Source organism: Bos taurus, chromosome 15, assembly GCF_002263795.3.
Source record: "Bos taurus isolate L1 Dominette 01449 registration number 42190680 breed Hereford chromosome 15, ARS-UCD2.0, whole genome shotgun sequence".
NCBI classification, from domain to species: Eukaryota; Metazoa; Chordata; class Mammalia; order Artiodactyla; family Bovidae; genus Bos; species Bos taurus.
Window position 1 is genome coordinate 62,074,330 of NC_037342.1, and position 26,167 is coordinate 62,100,496.

The 26,167-nt window shown below is 39.4% G+C and overlaps 1 protein-coding gene across 7 annotated transcripts in view; it reads right to left on the minus strand.

Moving 5' to 3' along the window:
* DCDC1 (doublecortin domain containing 1) overlaps positions 1-26,167 on the minus strand; it is a 470,261-nt gene that overhangs the window by 399,720 nt on the left and 44,374 nt on the right. For 6 of the 7 annotated variants that reach the window (XM_015474817.3, XM_015474816.3, XM_015474819.3 and 3 more), the window contains one exon: positions 4,552-4,757. The exons of the other annotated variant lie outside the window; for it this stretch is intronic. In XM_015474817.3, coding sequence (XP_015330303.2) covers positions 4,552-4,757 — 206 coding nt within the window. The remainder of the gene's footprint in view (positions 1-4,551; positions 4,758-26,167) is intronic. 7 annotated transcript variants of the gene reach the window in all.

The window sequence follows — 26,167 nt, forward strand, 5'->3', positions numbered from 1 at the left end:
GGAGTGGGGTGCCATTGCCTTCTCCTATGTCACTGCAAATGGCAATATTTCATTCTTATCATGGCAGAGTAATATTCCCTTGTGTAAATATATCACATCTTCTTAAGCCCAGTCTGGTGATGGGCACTCGAGTTGTTTTTTCATATCTTGACTATTGTAAGTAGTGCTGTTAGGTATGCTGAGGTGCGTGTATTTTTTCAAATTAAGAATTTTTGTCTTTTCTGGATATATGTCCAGGAATGGAATTGTTAGATAATATGGTAGCTCTATTTTTAGTTTGTAAACAAACATCCATACTGTTTTCCATAATGTTTGCATCAATTTATACTTGAAATGGACCTCTCCTTTTAAAAAATATTTTATTTATTTAATTATTTGGCTGTACCAAATCTTAGTTGCAGCATGCAAGATCATTCGAGGTGGTACTTAAACTCTTAGTTGTAGCACGTGGGATCTAGTTCCTGACCAGGGATCGAACCCACACCCTCTGCATTGAGAGTGAGCATTGGTAGCCACTGGATCAACAGGGAAGTCCCAAGCATCTTTCTTAAACTTCTTAATGTTTTTTTTTTTGTTGCTGTTTATTGAGCTATTTTTCAAACTAACAAATGGTAAATATCATAGAAGGCTAACTTTTCCTCTGACTTAAAGGCATTTGATAAAGTCTATTATTTATTTATATCCTGACTGTCGTATGTGAGTAATTCCCTCAATACTTCCGTGATCTTTCAGTAGTAACAGGGAAAAATCACTGCAATGAAATATGTTTACATACAAGTATTAAGGGAAAATTTACTTTTTTCTAAGTCAGACTTACTATACATATACTACTCCCATCTTGCTAACTTGTTGACATTTTCCTTTTCATGATTTCTGAACTCCTTGTACTAATTCTCATGGCAACCAGTGACTTAATTTCCTATAAACTGTTTTCTGTCACACAGCTTATCTTTCTCTTGTACCACATGAGAAATGGAAATACAGAACAAACAGAAGACTGTGAAAATTTCCATCAATTTGTAAGTTTGAGGTTTTATAACACCAGAGAACAAGAGTTCTTAAATTTTAGTGGGACTAGGCAACATCTGGAGACATTTGTTGAAATTCAGATTCCCAAGCTCAAGAGATTCTTGATAGGCTTGGAGTGGGGCCCAGAAGTCTGAATTTTTAACATACAGACCAGATGATTCTGATTCAGAAAGTCACTAGCATTATGTGCACAATAGAGTAAAGGAAGATAGAGGGGACTAGGAGAGAGGCACCCAAGAAAGGAGAGAGAAAAAGATAATCTCCAGGTTGATGGTGAAGGGACTAGGGTGGTTATAGGGAATAATCAGGTCAAACTGGAGAGTGAGAGAACATGGCTTTTTTTACATTCTTTCATTGATTTCATTATCTTTTTCATCCTTTCCACCACTGTAATCTCATGCCATGGAACACAGAAAACTAGAAAAAAACAAATAAATAAAATATAATTATTAACTGCTGAGAAAAAGATAAAGATGTCTCATAAAGGAGATGCTATCCAGGTGGCTCAGTAGTAAAGAATCCACTTGCTAATGCAGGAGAGGCAGGAGACATGGATTCAATCCCTGGGTCAGGAAGATCCCCTGGAGGGGGAAACGGCAACCCACTCTGGTATTCTTGCTGGGACAATCCCATGGACAGAGGAGCCTGGTGGGCTATAGTCCATAGGGTTTTAAAGAGTTAGACATGACTGAGCACACGTCCTGGATAATACAATAATTTGCACAGCTTAATACCACTTCTATGACAAAGATTCCAGGAGGTAACTGAGGAAAAATAAAACTTATCTACCACAATGCTAACCTCAAAAAGCTATATATCTAAAGCAGTTTTCATTTTCCATTTACTTTGCACTCGTGCCCACAAATTTTTCCTAATATCTTTTCCAACACGTGGATAATGTTTAGCCAATGCCCATAGTAGTGGGTGCTGTGTGATTACTAAAATCATACGAAGTAATTCTAAAACCACATGATTCCAATTTCAAGGGGATGGACCATCATTCTGATATTCTAGATTATAGAGAAGAATGATATCACTTTTGCCCTCATTGAAACTTCTTAATTAGCTAATCTTTTAACCTTCATTTTGATTATGTATCTATTACTGAAATACAGTTATTTCTCCTTGACTCCATTCTGAGTATCAGAGAGGACTTTTAAGCTCCAACTATCTTATTTTATCACCCATCTTATAGAACTCCCTCATTTCATTGCAGTAACCTTCACCATATTAGAGTCCTTTACTTTTTAATTCAGTTTTATATTATTAGTCCCTGATATTCCTAATATTTTATCATAAAAGAGAAAATAATTTACATATTTCCTATGACTATACCACCTTTTTAGTCCTACTGCTGATCTGGTATTAATTGATAAATGGGCATTGCCCTATGATTATCAACAAAGCTTTCAAAATTTAAATTTTAGTCAAAAAATAATTAGCTAGCCTTATTTTCCCTCCAAAAAGTTCTATCAACACCAACACCAGTATTTAACTGCCTTCTCTCTTTTACCGCATTCTTAAAAGTAATATTGAGACAAATGTTTACAAATACATTTATTACTGAATCATGTTCTGACTTTTATAAAAATTGTGAAAGTTCTCTAAATTTTACAAACTGAAGAAAAAAATAAGTGAAAGAATTCTTTGAACACCCAGTTTTAAATAAATTGACCTCTCACGTCAAAAAGCAAAACAGCAGTGACATTTTTGTTTTATACTCAACCTTTCATCTAAGAACATGTAATCTGTAAGAGTGACTATTACCCCAATTTTACCACTGAGGCATAGAATTACAGAGATTGAACTGAACTGAACTCAAGAGGTTATCTAATCTAGCTTCCATCTCCAGGAACAACTTCATTTGAACAATCCAAGAGATGTCCGCATTCTCTATTTTTCAAAATCTCCAGGGAAGATGTTACAACTTGCCTTAGCAATTTGCTCTGGTGTGTAATATCCCTTATTTCACTTATAATCCAAATCTGCAGATAAGAAGGAAATAAAATCCAGTTTCCCAGCTCCTTAGTAAATATTCTTACCCAGATGTAGTTATAAAACAACTACAAAAATAAGTAGATGAAGAAATAGATACTTCAATAATAAAAATTTCAAATATCTAGTCAACTATTCACCTGTTTTAAGCAATATTCATTTTGAAAATATTCTGGTATAACAAAATGATTTATAGCTATCTTCATTTCACAATAAATGTTTCCCATTAATAAGAAAAATAAATTCTATTAGATGTGTATTTATGAGTCCTAAAGAGAAGAATGGGCTTCCCTGGCAGCTCAGCTGGTAAAGAATCTGCCTCCAGTGCAGAAGACCCCGGTTCAACTCCTGGGCCAGGAAGATCCCCTGGAGAAGGGATAGGCCACCTACTCTAGTATTCTTGGACTTCCCTGGTGGCTCAGACGGTAAAGAATCCCCCTCCAGTGTGGGAGACACAGGTTTGATTCCTGGAGAATCCTGCAGACAGAGAAGTCTGGCAGGGGCTACAGTCCGTTGGGGTCACAAAGAGTCAGAGACCAAAGAGCGACTCAGCACAAGCACAAAGAGAATAGCAAGATAAGAATTTAATGGGAACTTTCTGGGTGCCAGGCATTGTACTCCACACATAATACCACACTGAACGCTAACATCAATTTTATCAGATAGGCGTATTACTATCACTAGTTTTCAGATAAAGAAATTGAGACTCAAAGTAAGTTCTAAAAGGTCTTATAGATAGTGAATGACAAAGCTAGGATTAAAACCTAACTAGTTTGGTTATGTTTCACTGTCTCTTTAATCCATATTTAATAAATTTTCATTGTTTTTATTATTATTTTCAAGCTACTTTAAGATTCACTGAAAAATCCTTATCTGAATGAAAAGACTTCCCCCCCACCCCCACCAAAATTCCCATTAGTTTCTCTGTATTTTTAAATATCAAAGACCTGGGAAGTACAAGCACCTTCTTAAAAAAATGCATTTATATGACAATACTTTAAAATTTGTTTCTTAAAGTTTGCTGAATTGTTACATGATTTTTCTTAGTCCTATCCAGATTTACTTTTTAAAATGCATATGGATACTTTTAAACTGAATCCTTGCTATTTCAGATGTCATTGATTACTTTGAAGAGCAGAGGGGCTTCTAGGTTTTAACTACTCTTCTAAATGAAAAGGAGCAGGTTTGAGCTTTGAAGCTAGTTAAATTAACTTCACCCTAAATACCCTGTAAAGTATTATAACCAACTGGAATGTCTCCTCAAGTGTAAACATAACTTTTACCTAAGGAAATGGCCAAGTATGTTGGCCAAATTATTTCCTGAGATGCTGTTGCTTTATTTAAGTAAATTATGTTGTAAGTGCAATAAACATACTTCTAGCCAGCTGAATTCTTGCATTCTATATAATGACTCCTTAATATTCCAGTTTATTTGCTGACAGTGATATACGGAAGGAAAAAACACATTTCAAGAGCCATAAAAACTCTGAAATTTAATTTTTACTTCAATATTTAATACAAGATTACCTTTTTCATTGTTTCCTTTCCCACTGTAATCTCATGCCCATCCTGCCCCGTGCCATTCTTAAAGAGCAGAATTCGGGCTGAGGTCTTCTCAATAAGTTTCTGCATTCTAATAGAAAGAACAGGCTTGGTTTTCCGTCTTTTGACATCAGTAGGAAGCATCAGCCCATTCATTGTCCAAGTTACTTTCTTCATTAACAACAGATGGTCTAGAAGAGATTTTTTTTTAAGTCAAGTCAATATTTGGCTTCGAAATTAAAAATGGACACATCATGCTTCCCCTCCCCCCATTACCTATATTGTATACACCCGCCAGTCTCCATTTAGATGCTGGTTTCCTAAAATGCTACCACCAGCTTCCCACTAACCGTGACATAAGCTGTAGCAAGCTGTCTGCTCTGATAGCCTGCATAAATCATCATTTCTGAAGGGAACAGATGCTCAGGGTATGAAAGAGTAATACCACAATTTAGTCCTAATTAAAATTCACCTTAGCATGCCTCTATCACTGATCACGTGCACTGAGCTGAAAGCGTCCATTGAAAGGGTCTAAGATCCTTTGCTTACTATTAAACAACATGGCTCCTGAATTTTTGTGTTCTTTAAGGGTGGGAAAACACTTTTTTCCTCTTCAATATGATTATTAACCATGTTGCTTTAAAGAAGATGACCTCCAAATAGTAGCCTTATACATAATTCTTCTCTTGTGACTAGAATGAAGGTGCCTTCTAGGACATCTTTGGTAAGAGATTGAAACTATTTCACTAAAAATGAAACCCAGTTTTTCATTAACAATTTACTTTGACCCATACATTTTCAAAGATGTGTGCATGAATATAAGTTTCAAAACTCCCACTAATATTAATGGGAGTGCAACTAAATTACTATGTATGACTTTGAAAATGTAAGGGTAAGAATAGAAGTGCAGTATATTGCAATACTAAGTTGCTGTCAGCATTCCTCTCTTTTCAAGAGGTTTCATTTCACAAATAAATAATTTGCACCTGAGCTGTTTATTTGTGCATTCAATTTATTTTAGATTATATTTTCTGTTCACATAAATTACAAAAATATGATGATTCCTCCCTCATCTGCTTATCTGTCCTAATAAGAGAAACAAAATTTTATTTGCATATAACTGAAAGTAGCTGCATTTATTTATTTGCCCAAATTTCCAAATAACTCTTTGCTATTAGCATTTACCTTGAAAGAAGCCTGACCTTTTGAACTTAGAAATGGGACTTTATATACAATCTGATAGTACTGATATGAAACATAAGCCAGTGGTTGTAAACAATTTTCAGGTCCCAGAATGGCTATATTAAATGTTCAAACAACTTTCTCTCTCCCTCTCTCTCCCCACCAACATATACAGACTCACACATACATACATGTACACACACATACAGTGAGCAGAAATAAAAGCAAAACTTAGACAATAAATTAAAACTAGGAGATTATAAATATGATTAAGATTTAAAGAAGAGAAAAAACTTCACAGAAATTAATGACATATTTTATCACTTTGTAATCTTAAATCGGAGAAGAAAATGGCAACCCACTCCAGTATTCTTGCCTGGAGAATCCCAAGGACAGAGGACTGTAGCCTGGTGGGCTATAGTCCATGGATGGCAAAGAATTGGACATGACTTAGCAACTAAATAATCTTAAATAGATAGGAATTAGAATTAGAAAAATAAATAGAAGTTAATGAGACCATATATGCCTGAAAGAATTGAAAACAGGTGGTCAAATAACTGTATGTATGCACATGTATGTTCATAGCAGCACCATTCACAATAGTTACAGATATAAACCAAATCCCTACTGATGGATAAATGGAAAAATAAATTGTGGTATATATATATGTGTGTGTGTATATATATATATTTTTTATATGAAGGAATGTGATTCAGCAATAAAAATAATAAAGTACTGATACATACTACAATGTAGATGATCCACAAAATATTAGGCTAAGTCAAAGAGCATAATCAACATCACTAATTACAAAGAAACGCAAATCAAAATGAGGCATCACCCCACAACAGTCAGAATGGCCATCATTAAAAAGTCTACAGATAATAAATGCTGGAGAGGGTGTGCAAAAAAGGGAAGCCTCCTATACTATTGGTGAGAATGTAAATTGATACAGTAACTAGGGAGAACAGTATGGAGGTTCCTTAGAAAACTTAAAATAGAACTACTCTATGACACAGCCATCCCACTCCTCATCATATACGCAGAGAAAACCATAATTCAGAGACACATGCGCCCCAATGTTTACTGCAGCACTATATACAATAGCCAGGGCATGGAAACAACCTAAATGTCCATCAAGGGAGGAAGGGATGAAGAAGTACTATGTATATACAAGGGAACACTTTTGTTGCTGTTGTTTAGTTGCTAAGTCGTATCCAACTCTGCGCCCATGAACTGCAGCATGTGAGGCTTTCCTTTTCTTCACTATCTCCCATGATTTGCTCAAACTCTATCCATTGCTGCTGCTGCTGCTGCTGCTGCTGCTAAGTCACTTCAGTTGTGTCTGACTCTGTGAGACCCCATAGATGGCAGCCCACCAGGCTCCCCTGTCCCTGGGATTCTCCAGGCAAGAACACTGGAGTGGGTTGCCATTTCCTTCTCCAATGCATGAAAGTGAAAAGTGAGAGTGAAGTCGCTCAGTCATGTACAACTCTTAGCGACCCCACGGAGGCTCCTCCCTCCATGGGATTTTCCAGGCAAGAGTACTGGAGTGGGGTGCCATTGGCTTCTATCCATTGAGTTGGTGATAACTATCTAACCATCTCATTCTCTGCCACCCTCTTCTCCTGTCCTCGGGGTCTTTTCTACTGAGTCGCCTCTTTGCTTCAGGTGGCCAAAGTATTGGAGTTTCGGCTTCAGCATCGATCCTTCCAATGAATACTAAGGGTTGATTTCCTTGTAAGACTGACCAGTTTGATCTCCTTGCAGTCCAAGGGACTCTCAAAAGTATTCTCCAGCACCACAATTCAAAAGCATCAATTCTTCAGCACTTAGCCTTCTTTATGGTCCAACTCTCACATCTGTACATGACTACTGGAAAAACCATAGTTTTGACAATATGGACCTTTGTTGGCAAAGTCAAGTCTCTGCTTAGTAATATGCTAACTAGGTTTGTCATAGCTTTCCTTCCAAGGAGCAAACATCTTTTAATTTCATGGCTGCAATCACCATCTGCACTGATTTTGGAGCCCAAGAAAATAAAATCTGTAACTGCTTGAACTTTTTCAACTTCTATTTGCCATGAAGTGATGGGACCAGATGCCATGATCTTCGTTTTTTTGAATGTTGAGCTTTAAGTCAGCTTTTTCACTTTGCTCTTTCACTTTCATCAGAAGACTGTTTAGTTTGTCTTCACTTTCTGACTTTAGAGCAGTATCTGCATATTTGAGGCTGTTGATATTTCTCCAGGCAACTTTGATTCCAGCTTGTGATTCATCCCAGTCCAGCATTTTGAATACTGTGCCCTGCATACAAGTTAAATAAGCAAAGTGACCAAATACAGCCTTGACATACTCCTTTCCCAAACTGGAACCAGTCTATTGTTCCACGTCTGGTTCTAACTGTTGTTTCTTGACTCACATACTAGTTTCTCAGGAAATAGGTAAGGTGGTCTGGTATTTCCATCTCTTTAAGAATTTTCCAGTTTGTTGTGATCCACATAGTCAAAGGCTTTAGTATAGTCAGTGAAGCAAAAGTAGATGTTTTTCTGAAATTCTCTAGCATTTTCTTGATCCAAGGAATGATGGTAATTTGATCTCTGGTTCCTCTGCCTTTTCTAAGTCCAGTTTTGACCTCTGGAGGTTCTCAATTCATGTATTGTTGAAGCCTAGCTTGAAGGATTTTGAGCATTACCTTGCAAGCATGTGAACTGAGAGCAACTGTACAGTAGTTTGAACTCACATTGCCCTTCTTTGGGATTGGGATGAAAACTGACCTTTTCAGTCCTGTGGCTACTGCTAAGTTTTCCAAATTTGCTGATGTATTGAGTGCAGCACTTCAATAGCATCATCTTTTAGGATTTGAAATAGCTCAGCTGGAATTCCATCACCTCCACTAGCTTTGTTCATAGTAATGTTTCCTAAGGCCCACTTGGCTTCACACTTCAAGATGCTGGCTCTAGGTGAGTGACAATCCATCATTGTTATTTAAGTCATTAAGATATATTTTTATACAGTCCTTCTTTGTATTCTTGCCACCTCTTCTTAATCTCTTTTGCTTCTGTTAGGTCCTTACCATTTCTGTCCTTTATCATGCCCATCCTCACATGAAATATTCCCTTGATATCTCCAATTTTCTTGAAGCGATATCTAGTCTTTCCCATTCTATTGTTTTCCTCTATTTCGTTGCATCATTCACTTAAGAAGGTCTTCTTATCTCTTCTTGTTATTCTCTTGCATTCATTTGGGTATATCTTTCCCTTTCTCCTTTGCCTTTTGCTTCTCTTCTTTTTTCAGCTATTTGTAAAGCCTTCTCAGATAACCACTTTGCCTTCTTGCATTTCATTTTTTGGGGGATGATTTTGGTCACCACCTCCTTTACCATGTTATGAACCTCTGTCCATAGTTCTTCAGGCACTCTGTTTACCAAATCTAATCCCTTGAATCTCAGCCATAAAAAATGAAATTGTGCCATTAGCAGAAATGTGGATGGACCTAGAGACTGTCACCCAAAGTTAAGTAAGTCAAAAAGAGAAAAACAAATGTAGTATATTAACACATATATGTGAAATATAGAAAAATGGTACAGATGAACTTATTTGCAAAGCATAAATAGACACATAGATGTAGAGAACCTATGGATATAAAAGGGGGAAGGAGAAGTGGAATGGAGTAGGAAATTGGGATTGACATTTATACAATACTATGTATAAAATAGGTAACTGATGAGAACCGACTGTACAGCACAGGGAACCCTACTCAGTGCTCTGTGGTGATCTAAATGGGAAGGAGCATCAAAAAAGAGGGGATATGTGTACACGGATAGCTGATTCACTTTGCTGTAAGGCAGAAACTAACCCAGCATTGTAAAGCAACTATACTCCAATAAAATCTTTTTAATTAAAGAAAAAGAAATGATAGTCAAAAATAAATAAATAAATAAATGAAAAAAGGATATATACTGTATAATTCCATTTATAAGAACTATCCAGAATAGGTAACTCCACAGAAACAGAATTGAAACAGATGTGTGCCAGGGGCTAGAAGAGGAGATAGTAGGGAGAAACAAATGGATAAGGGGAATATTTTGAATGACGGGAATGCTTTGGAATAGATAGTGTGGTTGCACAACACTGAAAATGTACTAAATGCCACTGATTGTTCACTTTAAATGATTAATTTTATGTTATGTGAATTTCATCAAACAAAGAAAGAAAGGAGAAGGAAAATGAGAAAGAGGGGAGGCAGAGGAGGAGGAAGGAGACTACTAATGGTGAGTATCTCTCTGAAAATAAAAAGCATCTCTCACTGGGAAAAAAATAAAATAAATTCCTGTACTTTGATAGGAGTGTACCCACAATGTGGAGACCCTCCAGATGTTTAAAGGGTATAAACCTTTAAACCAGGTTTGAATCTCAGCTCTGTTACTTAGGAGCCCCAGATGAGTTACACCTCCTTGCGTCTCTGATTTCTCATCTACAAAGTATGCAGTGGGCTCCACTCCACCACCTGATGAGGATTAATTATCTTACAAGGAAAAGTACCGAACACACTGAAATCACTCCATAAATGTTGGCTTCTCCTCCTGCATCCCTGAAATCCCATGCTTATTATGTAGCTCAATGGCATCCCACTCCAGTACTCTTGCCTGGAAAATTCCATGGACAGAGGAGCCTGGTGGGCTGCAGTCCATGGGGTCACGAAGAGTCAGACATGACTGAGCGACTTCACTTTCACTTTTCACTTTCATGCATTGGAGAAGGAAATGGCAACCCACTCCAGTGTTCTTGCCTGGAAAATCCCAGGGATGGGGGAGCCTGGTGGGCTGCCGTCTCTGGGGTCGCACAGAATCGGACACAACTGAAGCGACTTAGCAGCAGCGGACTATATTGAGCCATCAGAGTCCAACCAGGAAAACAGAATCCACTCAGAGTACTTGAGAAGAGGGACAGACTGCAGGGAATTGGTTATGTAAGTGATGGAAAAGACCACAAAGCAACAAAAGGACAGTGATGCAACCAAGAGATTAGTAATAGCAAGAAAACATTCCCACCAAGGCCAGATGGAGGAGGTGTGACAAGTACTGGATTTAGAGTCTTACCAACAAACCATTTTTCTCTTTGATTCTTTTGCCCAGGACAGGATTTGGATGAGGCAAGTGAAGGGCCAAAGATGCAAAATTTGGGGAAACATGCTCAGGGTGGGGCAAGCACACAACCATCGAAGTGAGGGCCCCCTTGAATCTTGTCCTGTATGTGCTGCATTAGTCTCTCCCAGACCCCAGCCCTGGTTTTGACTGTCTGCCCTATGTGCAGAACTCCTGAAATTCCATTCAAAATAATGCTATTAGCCAGAAACTGTTTTATATGACTTACGGGTTTTAACTCATCTAGTCCTCTCAATGCCAACACCTTTGACTGTGTGGATCACAATAAACTGTGGAAAATTCTGAAAGAGATGGGAATACCATACCACCTGACCTGCCTCTTGAGAAATCTGTATGCAGGTCAAGAAGCAACAGTTAGAACTGGAGATGGAACAACAGACTGGTTCCAAATCAGGAAAGGAGTACGTCAAGACTGTATATTGTCCCCTACTTATTTAATTTATATGGAGAGTACATCATGAGAAATGCTGGGCTGGAGGAAGCACAATCTGGAATCAAGACTGCTGGGTGAAATATCAATAACCTCAGATATGCAGATGACACCACCCTTATGGCAGAAAGTGAAGAAGAACTAAAGAGCCTCTTGATGAAACTGAAAGAGGAGAGTGAAAAAGTTGGCTTAAAGCTCAACATGCAGAAAACTAAGATCATGGCATCCAGTCCCATCACTTCATGGCAAATAGATGGGGAAACAGTGGAAACAGTGGCTGACTTTATTTTTCTGGGCTCCAAAATCACTGCAGATGGTAATTGAAGCCATGAAATTAAAAGATGCTTACTCCTTGGAAGGAAAGTTATGACCAACCTAGACAGCATATTAAAAACCAGAGACATTATTTTGCCAACATGGTCCATCTAGTCCAGGCTATGGTTTTTCCAGTGGTCATGAGATTTGGACTATAAAGAAAGCTGAGTGCCAAAGAATTGATGCTTTTGAACTGTGGTGTTGGAGAAGACTCTTGAGAGTCCCTTGGACTGCAAGGAGATCCAACCAGTCCATCCTAAAGGAGATCAGTCCTGGGTGTTCATTGGAGGGACTGATGTTGAAGCTGAAACCCCCATACTTTGGCCACCTGATGCAAAGAGCTGACTCATTGGAAAAGACCCTGATGCTGGGAAAGACTGAGGGCAGGAGGAGAAGTGGATGACAGAGGATGAGATGGTTGCATGGCATCACCGACTGAATGGACATGGGTTTGGGTGGACTCTGGGAGTTGGTGATGGACAGAGAGGCCTGGTGTGCTGCGGTTCATGGGGTCGCAAAGAATCAGACACGACTGAGTGACTGAACTGAACTGAGTCCTCTTAATGACTTTATGGAAGGACTATAATACAATTATATCATTATCCTCATTTACAAGTGAATTGAGGTATTGAGAAATTAAATAACTTGCCTAATATCTTGCAGCTTATAGGTGGTTGTGCTAGAATATGAATTCAGTTATAGAAACTATACCCCAAATCATTACACAGTTCTGTCTTTATCTTGCATTTTCCACAATATCCTCAAGATCAAAATGTCTGAAAAAAAGTTTTACATCCTTTTGTACAAGTTGATGCACCCTCACATCTCTTATTTCTGTCACTGTTTCCACCGTTTCCACAGCTTTTCACTATCGCAGGGAGATATTGAATCCTTGTCTCTTATTTATTTCTCTGAAGCAAATGCTTATTCATTCAATGACATGTATTGGGTGTTCACTTCTCAAGGCATCAAGTGGCAGCTGTGAGAAGGACAGAAGAGTTTGTACAGATCACAGACTCTTGGCAAGAGACAACAGTGGATGGCCTTTCTGAAGAGGGAACATCTGAGTCGAGAGGCCAGAATGATGAGAAGTTAGTGATGAAAGTCTCAGGGAAGGAGCATTTCAGACAGAGAGAAAATCAAGCACTAACTCTCTGAGGTGAGAATGAGCTGGGTGTGTTTGAGAAAGAACAGTAAAGAAATTTGGACAAGGAGAGAATGTGTATGGATAAAGCTAAAAGGTAGAAAGGGGCAGATGGTGGTCGGCCAGGATAAGGGGTTTGGCTTTTATTCTGGATGTGATGGGAAGCCACTGAAGGTCCTCAGCAGAGCCCCTTATGAAGAGCAGACTGGGACAGAGTGTAGGAAACACTGGTGGTTCCCCCGGATTCCTTTTAGTCAGCCTAGTGCCCCCAAACTCCACTTGTGAGTCCTGGCCATCAACACCTCATAGCTGACCCTTCTCCCGGGACCTGTCATTGGCTGAAAGGAACCAGCCACCTGGCTAGGCAATGCCTGTGAGGTGATGAGCTCTTCCCTCCTACTCAGAGGACAGTGCACAGCCAGGAACTGGGGAGACACAACAGATAGTCCCCTTGCTTCTGGGAGGGGCAGCTCAGTGGTGTGCTTCCCACTCCCTACTGGGGCTGGACTTAGCAGCACACAGGGCTTGGCTGAGCTTCTGCCTCTTCTGTCTGCTACCTCCCTCACTCCTCCACAGGTCTCACCCAACAGTCCCTTACTGAGTCCCCTGTACAAAACTCCCCATCTCAGGCTCTGCTTCTAGGGCACCTGACCTCAGACTGAGTCAAAGACAGGAAACCTAACTTTCACCTGTCATTTCTTCTCAATAACTCTTAAACGCTTCCTTTCCAGTCCCACTTGCCCACTTCTCTCTCAGCCTCCTATCATCTGCAAGAGCTTCCTAACTGTATTTGATCCTCCTCCATTACATTTGACATTCTATACTCCAATTACAGCCAAATTTCCCTAATCATTAATTTTATCATTGCCCCCAAAAAACTTCTTGGAGTTAGCTTTTGAAGTTTTCTACCTGTCACCCAGTCTGTATGTCTGACTGTCAGTAGGTCAAGCAGTCAACACTTATTGTGTCCATCTTATGTGCCAGACCCTGTGCAAGGAATATGACATAGTCTCTTCTCTTGAAAGGAGACTAACAGAAGAGTTTACCAACAATGTGACACTATCCAAATTTACCACTTTTACCTATGCTGATCTGTTAATTATTCCTTGAGCACATCAAGTTCATCTTTAAGCCCATTGCCCTTCACTTATTGAGACTCAAGTCCTTCTCAACATCCAGTTTAAGATCCTCCTTTAGTGCTCCAGCTTGCAATGACCTGTAGTCTCCTGAATCCTTTGAGCGTTTGCAGCCTGTCCCTTATATTCATCCGTTCAACAATGTTTGAGAACCTTCCACATGCCAGTACTACCTGTTAGGTAAAGAGCGTAAACCACGTGGAATTATTATGTAAATATCTTAAAAGTATATATCCTACTTCTGCTTCCATGCTTAAACCTTTGGAAAGGTAGGTATCAAGCCTGTATTTCTTATTAGTTGCTCCAGGGTATACACAAGTTCACTGCGCACGGTATAGTTTGTTGTTTAGTCACTAAGTTGTGTCTGACTCTTTCGAGACCCCATGGACTGTAGACTGCCAGACTCCTCTGTCCATGGGATTTCCCAAGCAACAATACTAGAGTCGGTTGCCATTTCCTCTTTCAGGGGATCTTCCCAACCCAGGGATCAAATTGGCATCTCCTGCATTGCAGGCAGATTCTTTACTGCTGAGCCACCAGGGAAGCCCTTTTCGTAACATACTAATTATGCAAAATAAACTTCATGGCCTTTTTGTGTGTACCTACCATCTTTATTCCCCACCTCTCCCCGTTACGGATTTAAATATGATTTTTATACCACCTTGATGTTCACTAATGACCACAATGGGATACAATTTTTTTATGAAAAGAAGAAAACCTGTTAAGGAGAACAGCTTGGCAAATGAAGGTCTAGAAGGAGTGGAATAGACTGGGATGAATTCAGAGTATATTTCAGGTAAATGCTTATGTTTTCCTCAAGGTTTCCCTTGGCTCATCTCTTCTAGGAAGCCTTTTCCAGCTTGGACACCTGCTCTCTGTGAAGGCATCTACCACTGAACTAACCCCACCACACTATCACTTCGCGCCTCCCTGGCTAAACACGCATTGCTTGCCTGAGGCGTGGAGTAGGCGCTCGATAAGTGCTGAATGAATGGATGGATAATCTTTATTATTCCTTTTATTTTATAATAAATTCCTTTTATTCCAATAAAAGGAATATATTCATGACTCTATTACCTAAAAACACTTAAGGATACTTTACTTAAAAAAATAGGCAGCCTAAAAAATTTAAAAGATAACATTTCTGAAGTTCCAAATAGGTTTTCTGAAAGAACTCTAGGTAGATCTAGGAAGACCACATAATAAAGAAAATATTCAGATAAATTTGAAATTATCCTTTACAATATAAATTATATACAGTTGCTTTTAAAGGTACTCCAACTTTTCAGATTCTTGTTGATAAACATAGAAATACTATTGGAAATACATAAAACATTTTATACAAATAAAGAATTTTTAAACCAACCTGTAAAACAGCCTAATAAAATAATACTAATCATGACTAAAACACATTAATAATATATTAGATAAGCAGCAAAGCATTAAAAGCAAGAGGTCTGAAGCCAAACTCGGGGATCCAAACCTTAACTTTGCCCCCTAGTAACTCTGTAACTTGGAGAAGGCAATGGCACCCCACTCCAGTACTCTTGCCTGGAAAATCCCATGGACAGAGGAGCCTGGTAGGCTGCAGTCTATGGGGTCGCTAGGAGTCGGACATGACTGAGCAACTTCACTTTCACTTTTCACTTTCATGCATTGGAGAAGGAAATGGCAACCCACTCCAGTGTTCTTGCCTGGAGAATCCCAGGGACAGGGGAGCCTGGGGGGCTGCCATCTCTGGGGTCGCACAGAGTCGGACATGACTGAAGCGACTTAGCAGCAGTGGCAGCAGCAACTCTGTAAATGCAAAATAAGTCAATTTTATTTGTCTTAGTTTTCTTATCTGAAAAAATGACAATAATAATATTTCTCCTTACCCATTTTATGAATGAAAGACATTTATACAGATAGAACACTTTTGTATAAATATGAAATACAGCAAACATTGCTGATATTATTATCCTCATGATTTTCACCAAGAACTTAGCCTATGGAAAGCAATGTGTTAAGTGCTTTATAAACACTAACTGGTTTTATCCTCTAAACTTTAGGAAGAGATAATATTATCATCTTCATTTCATAGATGAGGTAAACAAGATCTGAAGAAATTAAGCAACTGTATCCCGCATCTCCTGCATTGAAGGCAGATTCGGCTCAGATGGTAAAGAATCAGCCTGCAACGCAGGAGACCCTGATTCAATCGCTGGGTGGGGGAGATTCCCTGGAGAAGGGAGTGGCTACCTGCTCCAGTATTCTTGCCTGGAGATTTCCATGGACAGAGGAGCTTGGCAGGCTATAGTTCATGGGGTCGCAGTCAGACACAACTGAGTGAGTAACACTGGCCTCTACTCACTAGATGCCATTGGGACCTTCTCCAATTGGGACAACCAAAAAACGTTTTCAGACTTTGCTAAATGTTTGCCAGGACACAAAATTTTCTCTAGCTGAGAACCACTGCAGTAAAGGAGTCTGAGAGAATACTCCTCTGCAGAGGTGCAGGGAGCTGTGAATAAATGACTGGCACACACCATGCTCTTATTCCAACTTTTGATCATGACTTTCCCTCTCCATCTTCTTTCCTCCTCAACTCAGTGCCACCACCTTTAATCTACTTTCTTCAGGCTTCACAGCCTTACCTTATTGAGAATGAGTACCCCTCATTTTATTGAACTGTTTCTACACGTGTGTCCCTTAAGACTCTGAACATTTCAATTGTAGGAACTGTTTTCTCATCTATGCACCTCTGGTATGTGCACTTCCCAGGTGGTACACTGGTAAAGAGTCAGCCTGCCAACGCAGAAGATGCAGGTTTGATTCCTGGATCAGGAAGACCTATCTCCTGGAAAAGGAAATGGCAACCCACTCCAGTATTCTTGCCAGGAAAATCTGTGGACAGAGGACCCTGTCGGGTTACGGTCCATGGGGTCACAAAAGAGTTGGACATGACTAAGCAACTAAACAACAACCTCTCGTATCCAGTATGTTGTAAACAGTACACTTGCTGGAGGTTTAACAAAATAATAAAAGTGGATCATACATTTTCAATGTAAGCATTTGTTCCCTGCTGCAGAGACAGCACCTGAAATAGTGTTTACTCCTATAGTAAATGCTCTCTAAATATTTGCAGACTATTTGTCAAACATGTCAGATCAGAGTATAACTATTATTTCATTAGGTGGATATTAGGTAATATTTTCAGGTTTATATTACCTTGACTTATATTTTCTCTGAATATTGGAAAAAGATTACATTTTTATACTCAAAATTAATTAGTTTTTTCATTACCATATCCCTCCTTGAACTTACTCAGAAACCAGAATATGTATCATGGAGAACAGCTCAGAGAAAGAAGCAGCAGAACAGTCAGAAGCTTAGTGAATTACTTAGCTTGGTTCAGAACTGTAAAACCCATGAAACTTTAAAAGTTATTGATTCTACCTACCCATTTCATTTACTCAATCACTCATTCAACATACATTCATTGAGTCTCCAACACATGTTCCGTGCTAGAGAGGCTGCACGGGGGGTACCTCACAGTTCTTTGGGAAAACAACACACACTACAGCACGTGCCTAGTCAGAGATGCCCCAGGGTGTCAAGGGAGTCTGGAGCAGCAGCACCTGCCACAGCCTGTGGTCAGCAAGAAAGGCTTTCCAGGGGAAGGATGTGAGGTCAGACTTGAAGAACACTTGGAGTGGGCAAGAGAGGGAGAGCGTACTCCAAGAAGAGAAAACACTGCAGGTGAAAATCCAGAGTCAGGCAACAATATGATGGACCGTTGGGAGGACATGGAAAACTGAGAGGCCAGAGCTGGAGCAAGGAAGGCAGGCCTAAGCTAATGCAGATCAGAGCTGCTGCACAAGGCAGGGAAACCACACGCCCCGGAGCAAGCCATTCTAATCTTCTGGATAGAAGGAACTACTGGAAAAATCTCCTTTACATGAAGGCAACACCCATTTCCCTACAAAACAAAGCTGTTGGGGTAAGGTCTGAATCATCACTTCTCAAAGTGTGGGGCATGGGCCTCCTGTCTGAGAGCCAACTGGAGGATTAGGGAACCCTCGCATTTAGCAACACAAGGGGTATCTTCTTAACATCACCACTCCAGGGACCTATGCCTTCATATGAAGAAAGGTGGTGAGGGCTGACAGCCATTTCAGTTCAGTTCAGTTCAGTTTAGTCATTCAGTTGTGTCCGACTCTTTGTGACCCCATGGACTGCGGCACACCTGGCCTCCCTGTCCATCACCAACTCCCAGAGCCTACCCAAATGCATGTCCATTGAGTTGGTGATGTCATCCAACCATCTCATCCTCTGTACTCCCCTTCTCCTACTGCCTTCAATCTTTCCCAGCATCAGGGTGTTTTCCAGTGAGTCAGTTCTTCGAATCAGGTGACCAAAGTATTGGAGTTTCAGCTTCAGCATCAGTCCTTTCAATGAATATTCAGGACTGATTTCATTTAGGGTGGACTGGTTGGATCTCCTTGCAGTCCAAGGGACTCTCAAGAGTCTTCTCCAACACCACAGTTCAAAAGCATCAATTCTTCGGTGCTCGGCTTTCTCTATAGTCCAACTCTCACATCCGTACCTGACTACTGGAAAAACCATAGCCTTGACTAGACGGACCTTTGTTGGCAAAGTAATGTCTTTGCTTTTTAATATGCTGTCTAGGTTGGTCATAACTTTTCTTCCAAGGAGTAAGCATCTTTTAATTTCATGGCTGCAATCACCATCTGCAGTGATTTTGGAGCCCCCCCAAAATAAAGTGTCACTGTTTCCACTGTTTCCCCATCTATTTGCCATGAACTGATGGGACCAGATGCCATGATCTTAGTTTTCTGAATGTTGAGTTTTAAGCCAACTTTTTCACTCTCCTCTTTCACTTTCATCAAGAGGCCCTTTAGTTCTTCTTCACTTTCTGCCATAAGGGTGGTGTCATATGCATATCTGAGGTTATTGATATTTCTTGCAGGAATCTTGATTCTAGCTTTTGCTTCATCCAGTACAGCATTTCTCATGATGTACTCTGCATATAAGTTAAATAAGTAGGGTGGCAATATAAAGCCTTGACATACTCCTTTCCTGATTTGGAAACTGTCTGTTGTTCCATGTCCAGTTCTAACTGTCGCTTCTTGACCTGCATACAGATTTCTCAGGAGGCAGGTCAGGTGGTCTGGTATTCCTATCTCTTTCAGAATTTTCCACAGTTTATTGTGATCCACACAGTTTTTCTGGAACTCTCTTGCTTTTTTGATGATCCAGCGGATGTTGGCTATTTGATCTCTGGTTCCTCTGCCTTTTCTAAATCCAGCTTGAACGTCTGGAAGCTCATCATTTATGTACTGTTGAATTCTGACTTGGCGAATTTTGAGCATTACTTTGCTAGCGTGTGGGATGAGTGCAATTGTGTGGTAGTTTGAACATTCTTTGGCATTGCCTTTCTTTGGGATTGGAATGAAAACTGACCTTTTCCAGTCCTGCAGCCACTGCTGAGTTTTCCAAATTTGCTGGCGTATTGAGTGCAGCACTTTCACAGCATCATCTTTTAGCATTTGAAATAGCTCAACTGAGATTCCATCACCTCCACTAGCTTTGTTTGTAGAGATGCTTCCTAAGGCCCACTTGACTTCACATTCCAGGATGTCTGGTTTTAGGTGAGTGATCACACCATCATGGTTATCTTGATCATGATCTTTTTTGTATAGTTCTTCTGTGTATTCTTGCCACCTCTTCTTAATATCTTCTGCTTCTGTTAGGTCCATACCATTTCTGTCCTTTATTGTGCCCATCTTTGCATGAAATTTCCCTTGGTATCTCGAATTTTCTTGAAGAGATCTCTAGTCTTTCCCATTCCATTGTTTTCCTCTGTTTCTTTGCACTGATCACTGAGGAAGGCTTTCTTATCTCCCCTTGCTATTCTTTGGAACTCTGCATTCAAATGGGTATATCTTTCCTTTTCTCCTTTGCCTTTCGCTTCTCTTCTTTTCTCAGCTATTTGTAAGGCCTGCTCACACAACTATTTTGCCTTTTGGTCTTGATCACTGCTTCCTGTACAATGTCATGAACCTCCATCCACAGTACTTCAGGCACTCTATCAGATCTAATACCTTGTGTCTATTTGTCACTTCCACTGTATAAAGGGATTTGATTTAGGTCATACCTGAATGGTCTGGTAGTTTTCCCTATTTTCTTCAATTTAAGATAGCCAGGGTAAACATTATTACTTCCAAAGGCAAGAAGGAAAACAGAATCTGATCCCATGCCAGTATGGAGTACCCAAGGATGCTCAATACAGACCTGAATAGGTTTTGGCCCTGGTGAGGAAGAGGATTAACTGAGGCTAGCAGTGGGTGGAATGAGGAAGAATCAAGTGGTGAGGGGGCTCTCAGGCATGGGGGGCAGGAAGCTAGCCTGAGTATTAAAACAAGAAAGGTGCTGCCATCTAAACCCACCTTGAACGTCTCAGGAAACATACTAGCTATGCAGAGCCAACAACTGCTTCCTACGCTTCTGTCTTTTGTCTCATCTCACAACCTCGACATCCCTCCCAGGGCTGAGGCTATCTGGTACCTGTTAGAACTGGAAATCAGCCTCCCCACCCCCACCCAGCTCTGGGTCCTTCAACTCTGCTCAACAGGAAGCAGTGGCCCTAAACCTTCCCAAAGGTCACATCATCTCCTCTTTCTTGCTTTCTTACTTTCAATAATAGTTAATAACCACCTATTGTATGCAAGGTTACTATGAGAAATATAAAGGGAAATGTTAAATGAAGAAGAGAGCCTCTCCTCTGCCTTCTCCAACCATCAAAAGAGAAAAAAAAAAGACTGAGGGGAGGGAATGGGTAAGAAAGGGCATTCCTTACAGGGTGTGGGAAGACTGAAAATCTCAGATCTATAAGTTCCTGGAAGAATCATTTATCCCAGCATTCCACTTCGGACCATTGTCTGGTCTCAGAAAACCATTAGCATCACCATTAGCCTTTCTGCCATGGAATTATTTTTGGGCTGGCTTACTCTAGCTCCTTGCCAAACAGGAACATTCACAAATCTACACAAGAATTTGGGATAGGGGATTTTTAATATACTCCTTCTAAATGTCCACTCACTGATGGCCCAAAAGGATGCTCTACTGCTACTGCTGCTGCTAAGTCACTTCAGTCGTGTCCAACTCGATGCAACCCCAGAGACGGCAGCCCACCAGGCTCCCCCGTCCCTGGGATTCTCCAGGCAAGAACACTGGAGTGGGTTGCCATTTCCTTCTCCAATGCATGAAAGTGAAAGTGAAAGTGAAGACGCTCAGTCGTGTCCAACTCCTAGAGACCCCATGGACTGCAGCCTACCAGGCTCCTCCATCCATGGGATTTGTCAGGCAAGAGTACTGGAGTGGGGTGCCATTGCCTTCTCCTCTTTACCTCCCCTCCCACCATGGAATATGCATGATTCACCATAGTACCTATTTGGTTTCATTCAACCACTGAGCAACGTTTGTTGAGCATCTATTAAGTGCCAGGCCCTGTGCCTGCCTCAAAAAGATGGTGAACAAGGCAGCCATGTTTTATGTCCTAAGGAAGCCTGGTTTAGAGAGGACAACTGTCATTACAAGTCTGATGACTACAAAAGAGCACACTGAGGATAATGACTAGTGACAGCCTCCCCAGAAAATAGGACCAAATACAATGCCTGTCCATCCAGGAGTCTCAAAAGCAGGAGACTCGGAAGTCCCCTTTGAAGGGTTCTTCAATCTTCCCCTTATTGACAGTACTCTCAGCAAATTCCCTGTCCCCACACATGCAATTGTCAAAGAAGGGGTCCTATTCTCACTATCATCTCCTCTCCTCCTAATTTTGGTAGCTACACCTAATTTTGGTAGCTACACCTAAATTTGGTAGCTACACCTTTGGGTTCCAAAGCCTCATGACCCTCTGGGTAAGGACTGGAGTGGGGCCTGCACTCCACTGAAGTTCTAGTGGAGGTTGGGCAAAACCTTGGGAAAAACTTCCCCAAAGGGCTATATATCCCAGCCAAGTCCCTTGACTGTTTATGTTCATATACTTACTCTCTGGCAGCACTCAGAACATTATGCCCCAATAATTTATTTTGAAGAACTCACATTCTATTTTATTTTCACGTTTTGTTTATAACCAAATCATGATAAAGATAAAGCATGTTCTAGCATTAGAAGGTCTATTTACAACATCACCACATTTTCTCAGCCTACTTCAAAAAAGCCAATGCCTGTCATGAAATTAAATAAATCTGGGTGTTCCCCAAGTTGTAATTTTCCATTTTGCATGTGCCAGGCAAAGAGAATACTGCCTTCTTCTGTCACCAGAATAAAAGCAGCAAACTTGCAATGTCAAATCCAAAAGCTTATTAAAAATCTTATAGAAAAAATTAATTCTCTTGTAGCTGGGCAATAAACTTGAAAATACATTAATGCTCTGGCTGTCTTGAAAGTATAGATAATGACCTTAAATATGAAGAAGCACATCATTTCATGGGTGCAAGATGATGAGTTTATAAAATATAAATGCTCTGACAGTAAAAAAACACACTGCTATATTCAATTATATCATCTGCTCAAAATACAATTGCTTCTATGTTTGGTAAATAGATTAAATCCAGGTCACATTCCTGTGTTCAACTGGGTTTCTAGTCACTCCCTTTTCTCTAAATACTTGAGTTCTTTGTTTCTGCATGTTCTTAAGTGTCATCATTTATTGCTATAGGCGTGATGGCTATACTTAACTAATAATGACAGTGGTTGTCATTAGATTTTAACTCAGTAACACGAGTCTGACATATCATTTGAAGTATGTCTTCAATTTAAATTTGATTAAAATTACAAACATCCCATCTATTGTGCCAATCAAAATGTTGTCACCCTTTCCCTGAACTTTTCTATGAACTTTCTTGAAATAAGTTGTGGCAGCTTAAAGTTAAGGCTAGCCTTGGGTCATAAACATATTTTAAAACACGACTTTCAGAATAGAGCAGAGCAAGGCCACTTGGGGCTCCTTTCATAAAAGGACTTGATTTTGACTTACACCTCAGAAAAATTCTCAAGGCAAATAGTAGAATATAGTGAGAGTTCAAAGACTCTAACTCAGATTTCTATATCATGCTGTAACACAAGTGCTTGCTTGTGATTGTAACTTGGTTGTAAATATTTTAAGATCCTGGACCTAGCAAGCACCTGTAGTAGTAAAATCAGGTACTTGTGCTGGTCTATATGATAAGCTGGTGGAAATGAGTCAAACAAGAGATGGAGCAAAAGAGGGAAAACAGACAAAGAGCAGATGGAAAACAATGTTTTAGACACCTATTATGTACAGCAGACTTTTACACACATTTTGTATTTACTCTTCATAATTACCCTGTGAGATGTTTATTGACTCAGTTTATATACAATAGATGAGGAAACTGGGGGTTAGAGAGGTTAAGCCACTTGCCCAGGTTCACAGAGTAGTTTGCTTCCCTGGCAGTGATGGTAAAACAGAGCCAAATGATTGCGCTGTTGCTATTTCCCTACACCCAGGCAACTATTCTGGGGAGGTAAGAGTGGACACGAGGTTCTAATAACTAGCCTTGGGATCTTAACAGCACTTGGAGTCCTAGTAATACTTATGAAATGCTATTTTCAGTGTTCTATTTAGATGAGGGATTTATAGACATTTAATTTCCAAATAACTTTTCTTTCTAGAAAAATAAGACAATATCCAATACTCCTTTAAGATATTTTTACCTCAATATACAAGTAAGGACACTGAAGTGCAGATCAGTCTACCAAGGTCATATAAGAGGGACTAGAATCTTGCAAGATCATCTGATTTCAAGTCTAGTGCTCTTCCCACTAAATGATAATGCATTTCTTATGTCTCTCCTAACAGATGTCTCAAAGCTCCAAAAACAAATGCTTTGGAAGGCAAAATCCTGAAAGAGTACCTATAGGATATACAAATGAATTCTCAGGTAAAGTAGCAAGCAGGGTAGATAGACAACCGCCTAGAAGATGTGATTTCAAGGTTACTGGAAATGCTTGGCTCAGTTTTTAAACTCCCTCCTTTTGTTTCCATGACATTATTTGTTTTTATGATACCACCCTTCTTATTTTCTTTATAACACTTCACACCGTCACTGAATAACTTACTTAGTTCTGTATATGTTTATGTCTGTTGCTTCTTCTACCTTATTAGAACCTAAGCTCCATGAGACCTGTCTTGTTCACACCATATCCTGACATATTGTAGGGACTCAATAAATACTTCTTGAGGAAATGATTGAATGAATGAATGGTCTCTCTTTAACTACTCCTCTGCCTCCTTAAACAGAACCATAATTTTTTTAATTACTTCTCACACACTGTCTGAACTCCCATCAGGTAGGTATTCTCTCTGTCCACTTTTACCCGTGCAGCAAACAGCTCCAGGTGATAGACAGTATTTATAACTCTTCTGAGTTAATATCCTCATGAGAATGAAAGTGTATCAAATTTATTTGCAGACAAAAAAGGCTGTACTCAAAACCCTTAATGTCAGATGTGATTCCATAGTAGAAACTTTAGAATTAAAAAAATGTTAATACGTTGTATATATCAAATTCAAACATTAATTATTCTTCATCAAAACAGTTGATTATTTATACCAAATAAGGTTGTGCTATCAAATGAGTTATGAAAAAATTGTTTGGTCATCTGCAATTCTGTATTTTAGAATGGCATATAAGAGACTGGATTTGTAGCATTAACACAGGGGTTGTACAGAGAAAGCATAATATACTTAAAGCACATGGTGAGTGTATGGCTTGCAGGAAGTATTCAAATTATCAGGACAGTTACAGGTTCTCAGGCATCTTCATTAAACAAGTATAACTTCTGTGTGAATATATGCAATGTATACAATTCAACAACTCATGATATGTCAATAATTCAGGTGTTTCTCAATGATTTGAGATTTTGACAGTATGAGATGCTACCGTATGCTTGCTCTAAATTTTTCTATTGGCTAAGAATTTTTTTTTGCGGGGTGGGGAGGTGCATCTCTTGCAATGATCTTCAGATCCACATCTAATTACCTAGTAAGGGCACTGTACACATTTAATTATAGGTTTAAAATATTTGGAATAGGGAAAAAACATAACATACCTGCCTATAGTTTTGTCCTCCCTTGCAGAAACAGATAAAAGAATAATGTGCTATCTCAGAAGAAAGTTCTTTTTCTCTACGTACTATCATGTTCCTGCTTTTGGTATATGCAGCCAAGTGAGAGAGAAGATGGACTAACAATCTTGCTTAATGTACATACTATTCAAAGTGATAATAGAGAATTTGGGAACACCCACCCTAAGTCCTGCTGCAGCTGCCCAAGTTAAGTAGTGGTCACCCTGTGGGTGAGCATCACAGAGCCCAATATTAGCTTTAGCAGGACTAATGCAGCCACTGGTGTAGACTGTAGCACTGTCTTGAGATCCAGCAGCAAGAAAAGCAAGGTATGATGTGGGTAGTAAGTCACTTCTTGAAACTTGTGCTTTTAACACAACCATTTAAAAAGCAACAAACTCAGGAGACATATAATGGAACAGAATATAATGCATGAATCCAGGTTCATTAAACTAATGCATTTTTTGAGAAACAAAATATGACAGAACATTTCATTATTGATGCACATATGAGAAAAAGTGTTATGCTGCTATTTAGAATGTGTCTTGTATGTCGTGGAATTGAAATATTTCCAAATCATCAATAATTAAAATGATGAGAATCCATCATTTCACTGACATTTATTTCTACATGAAAAGATGGCCTATTTTAAATGTGCTCACACATATTCTTGTCAATCACAAGCTGTCACAGCAAATTATCTCATTTTGTAGATCACATGGCAGTTAGCAGAAATCTCTAGGTTTAAATTTAGATCTTAGGTGTAGTATCAAGAATACTCTTCATGGATTTTTTTCTGTGACTATATCTTCACAATACAGCATATAAAAGATGTAAAATTCTATTCATAATACTCAGTTTCATTTCTGGTTAACAAAACTCAGGACTGAAATGAATCACTGTAAATGAAAACTCTGAAAGCCAAAGAATAAAATAGTATATATAGAAAAGAATGGAAATACTGAAGTAAAAAAAAATTTTAACAACCTAAAAACTCTATACAGTGAAACTTGGACCTAATGACTTAGGTCCAAACTGTTTTTCTCCTCGTCTTCTTTAAGACCTTTAAGC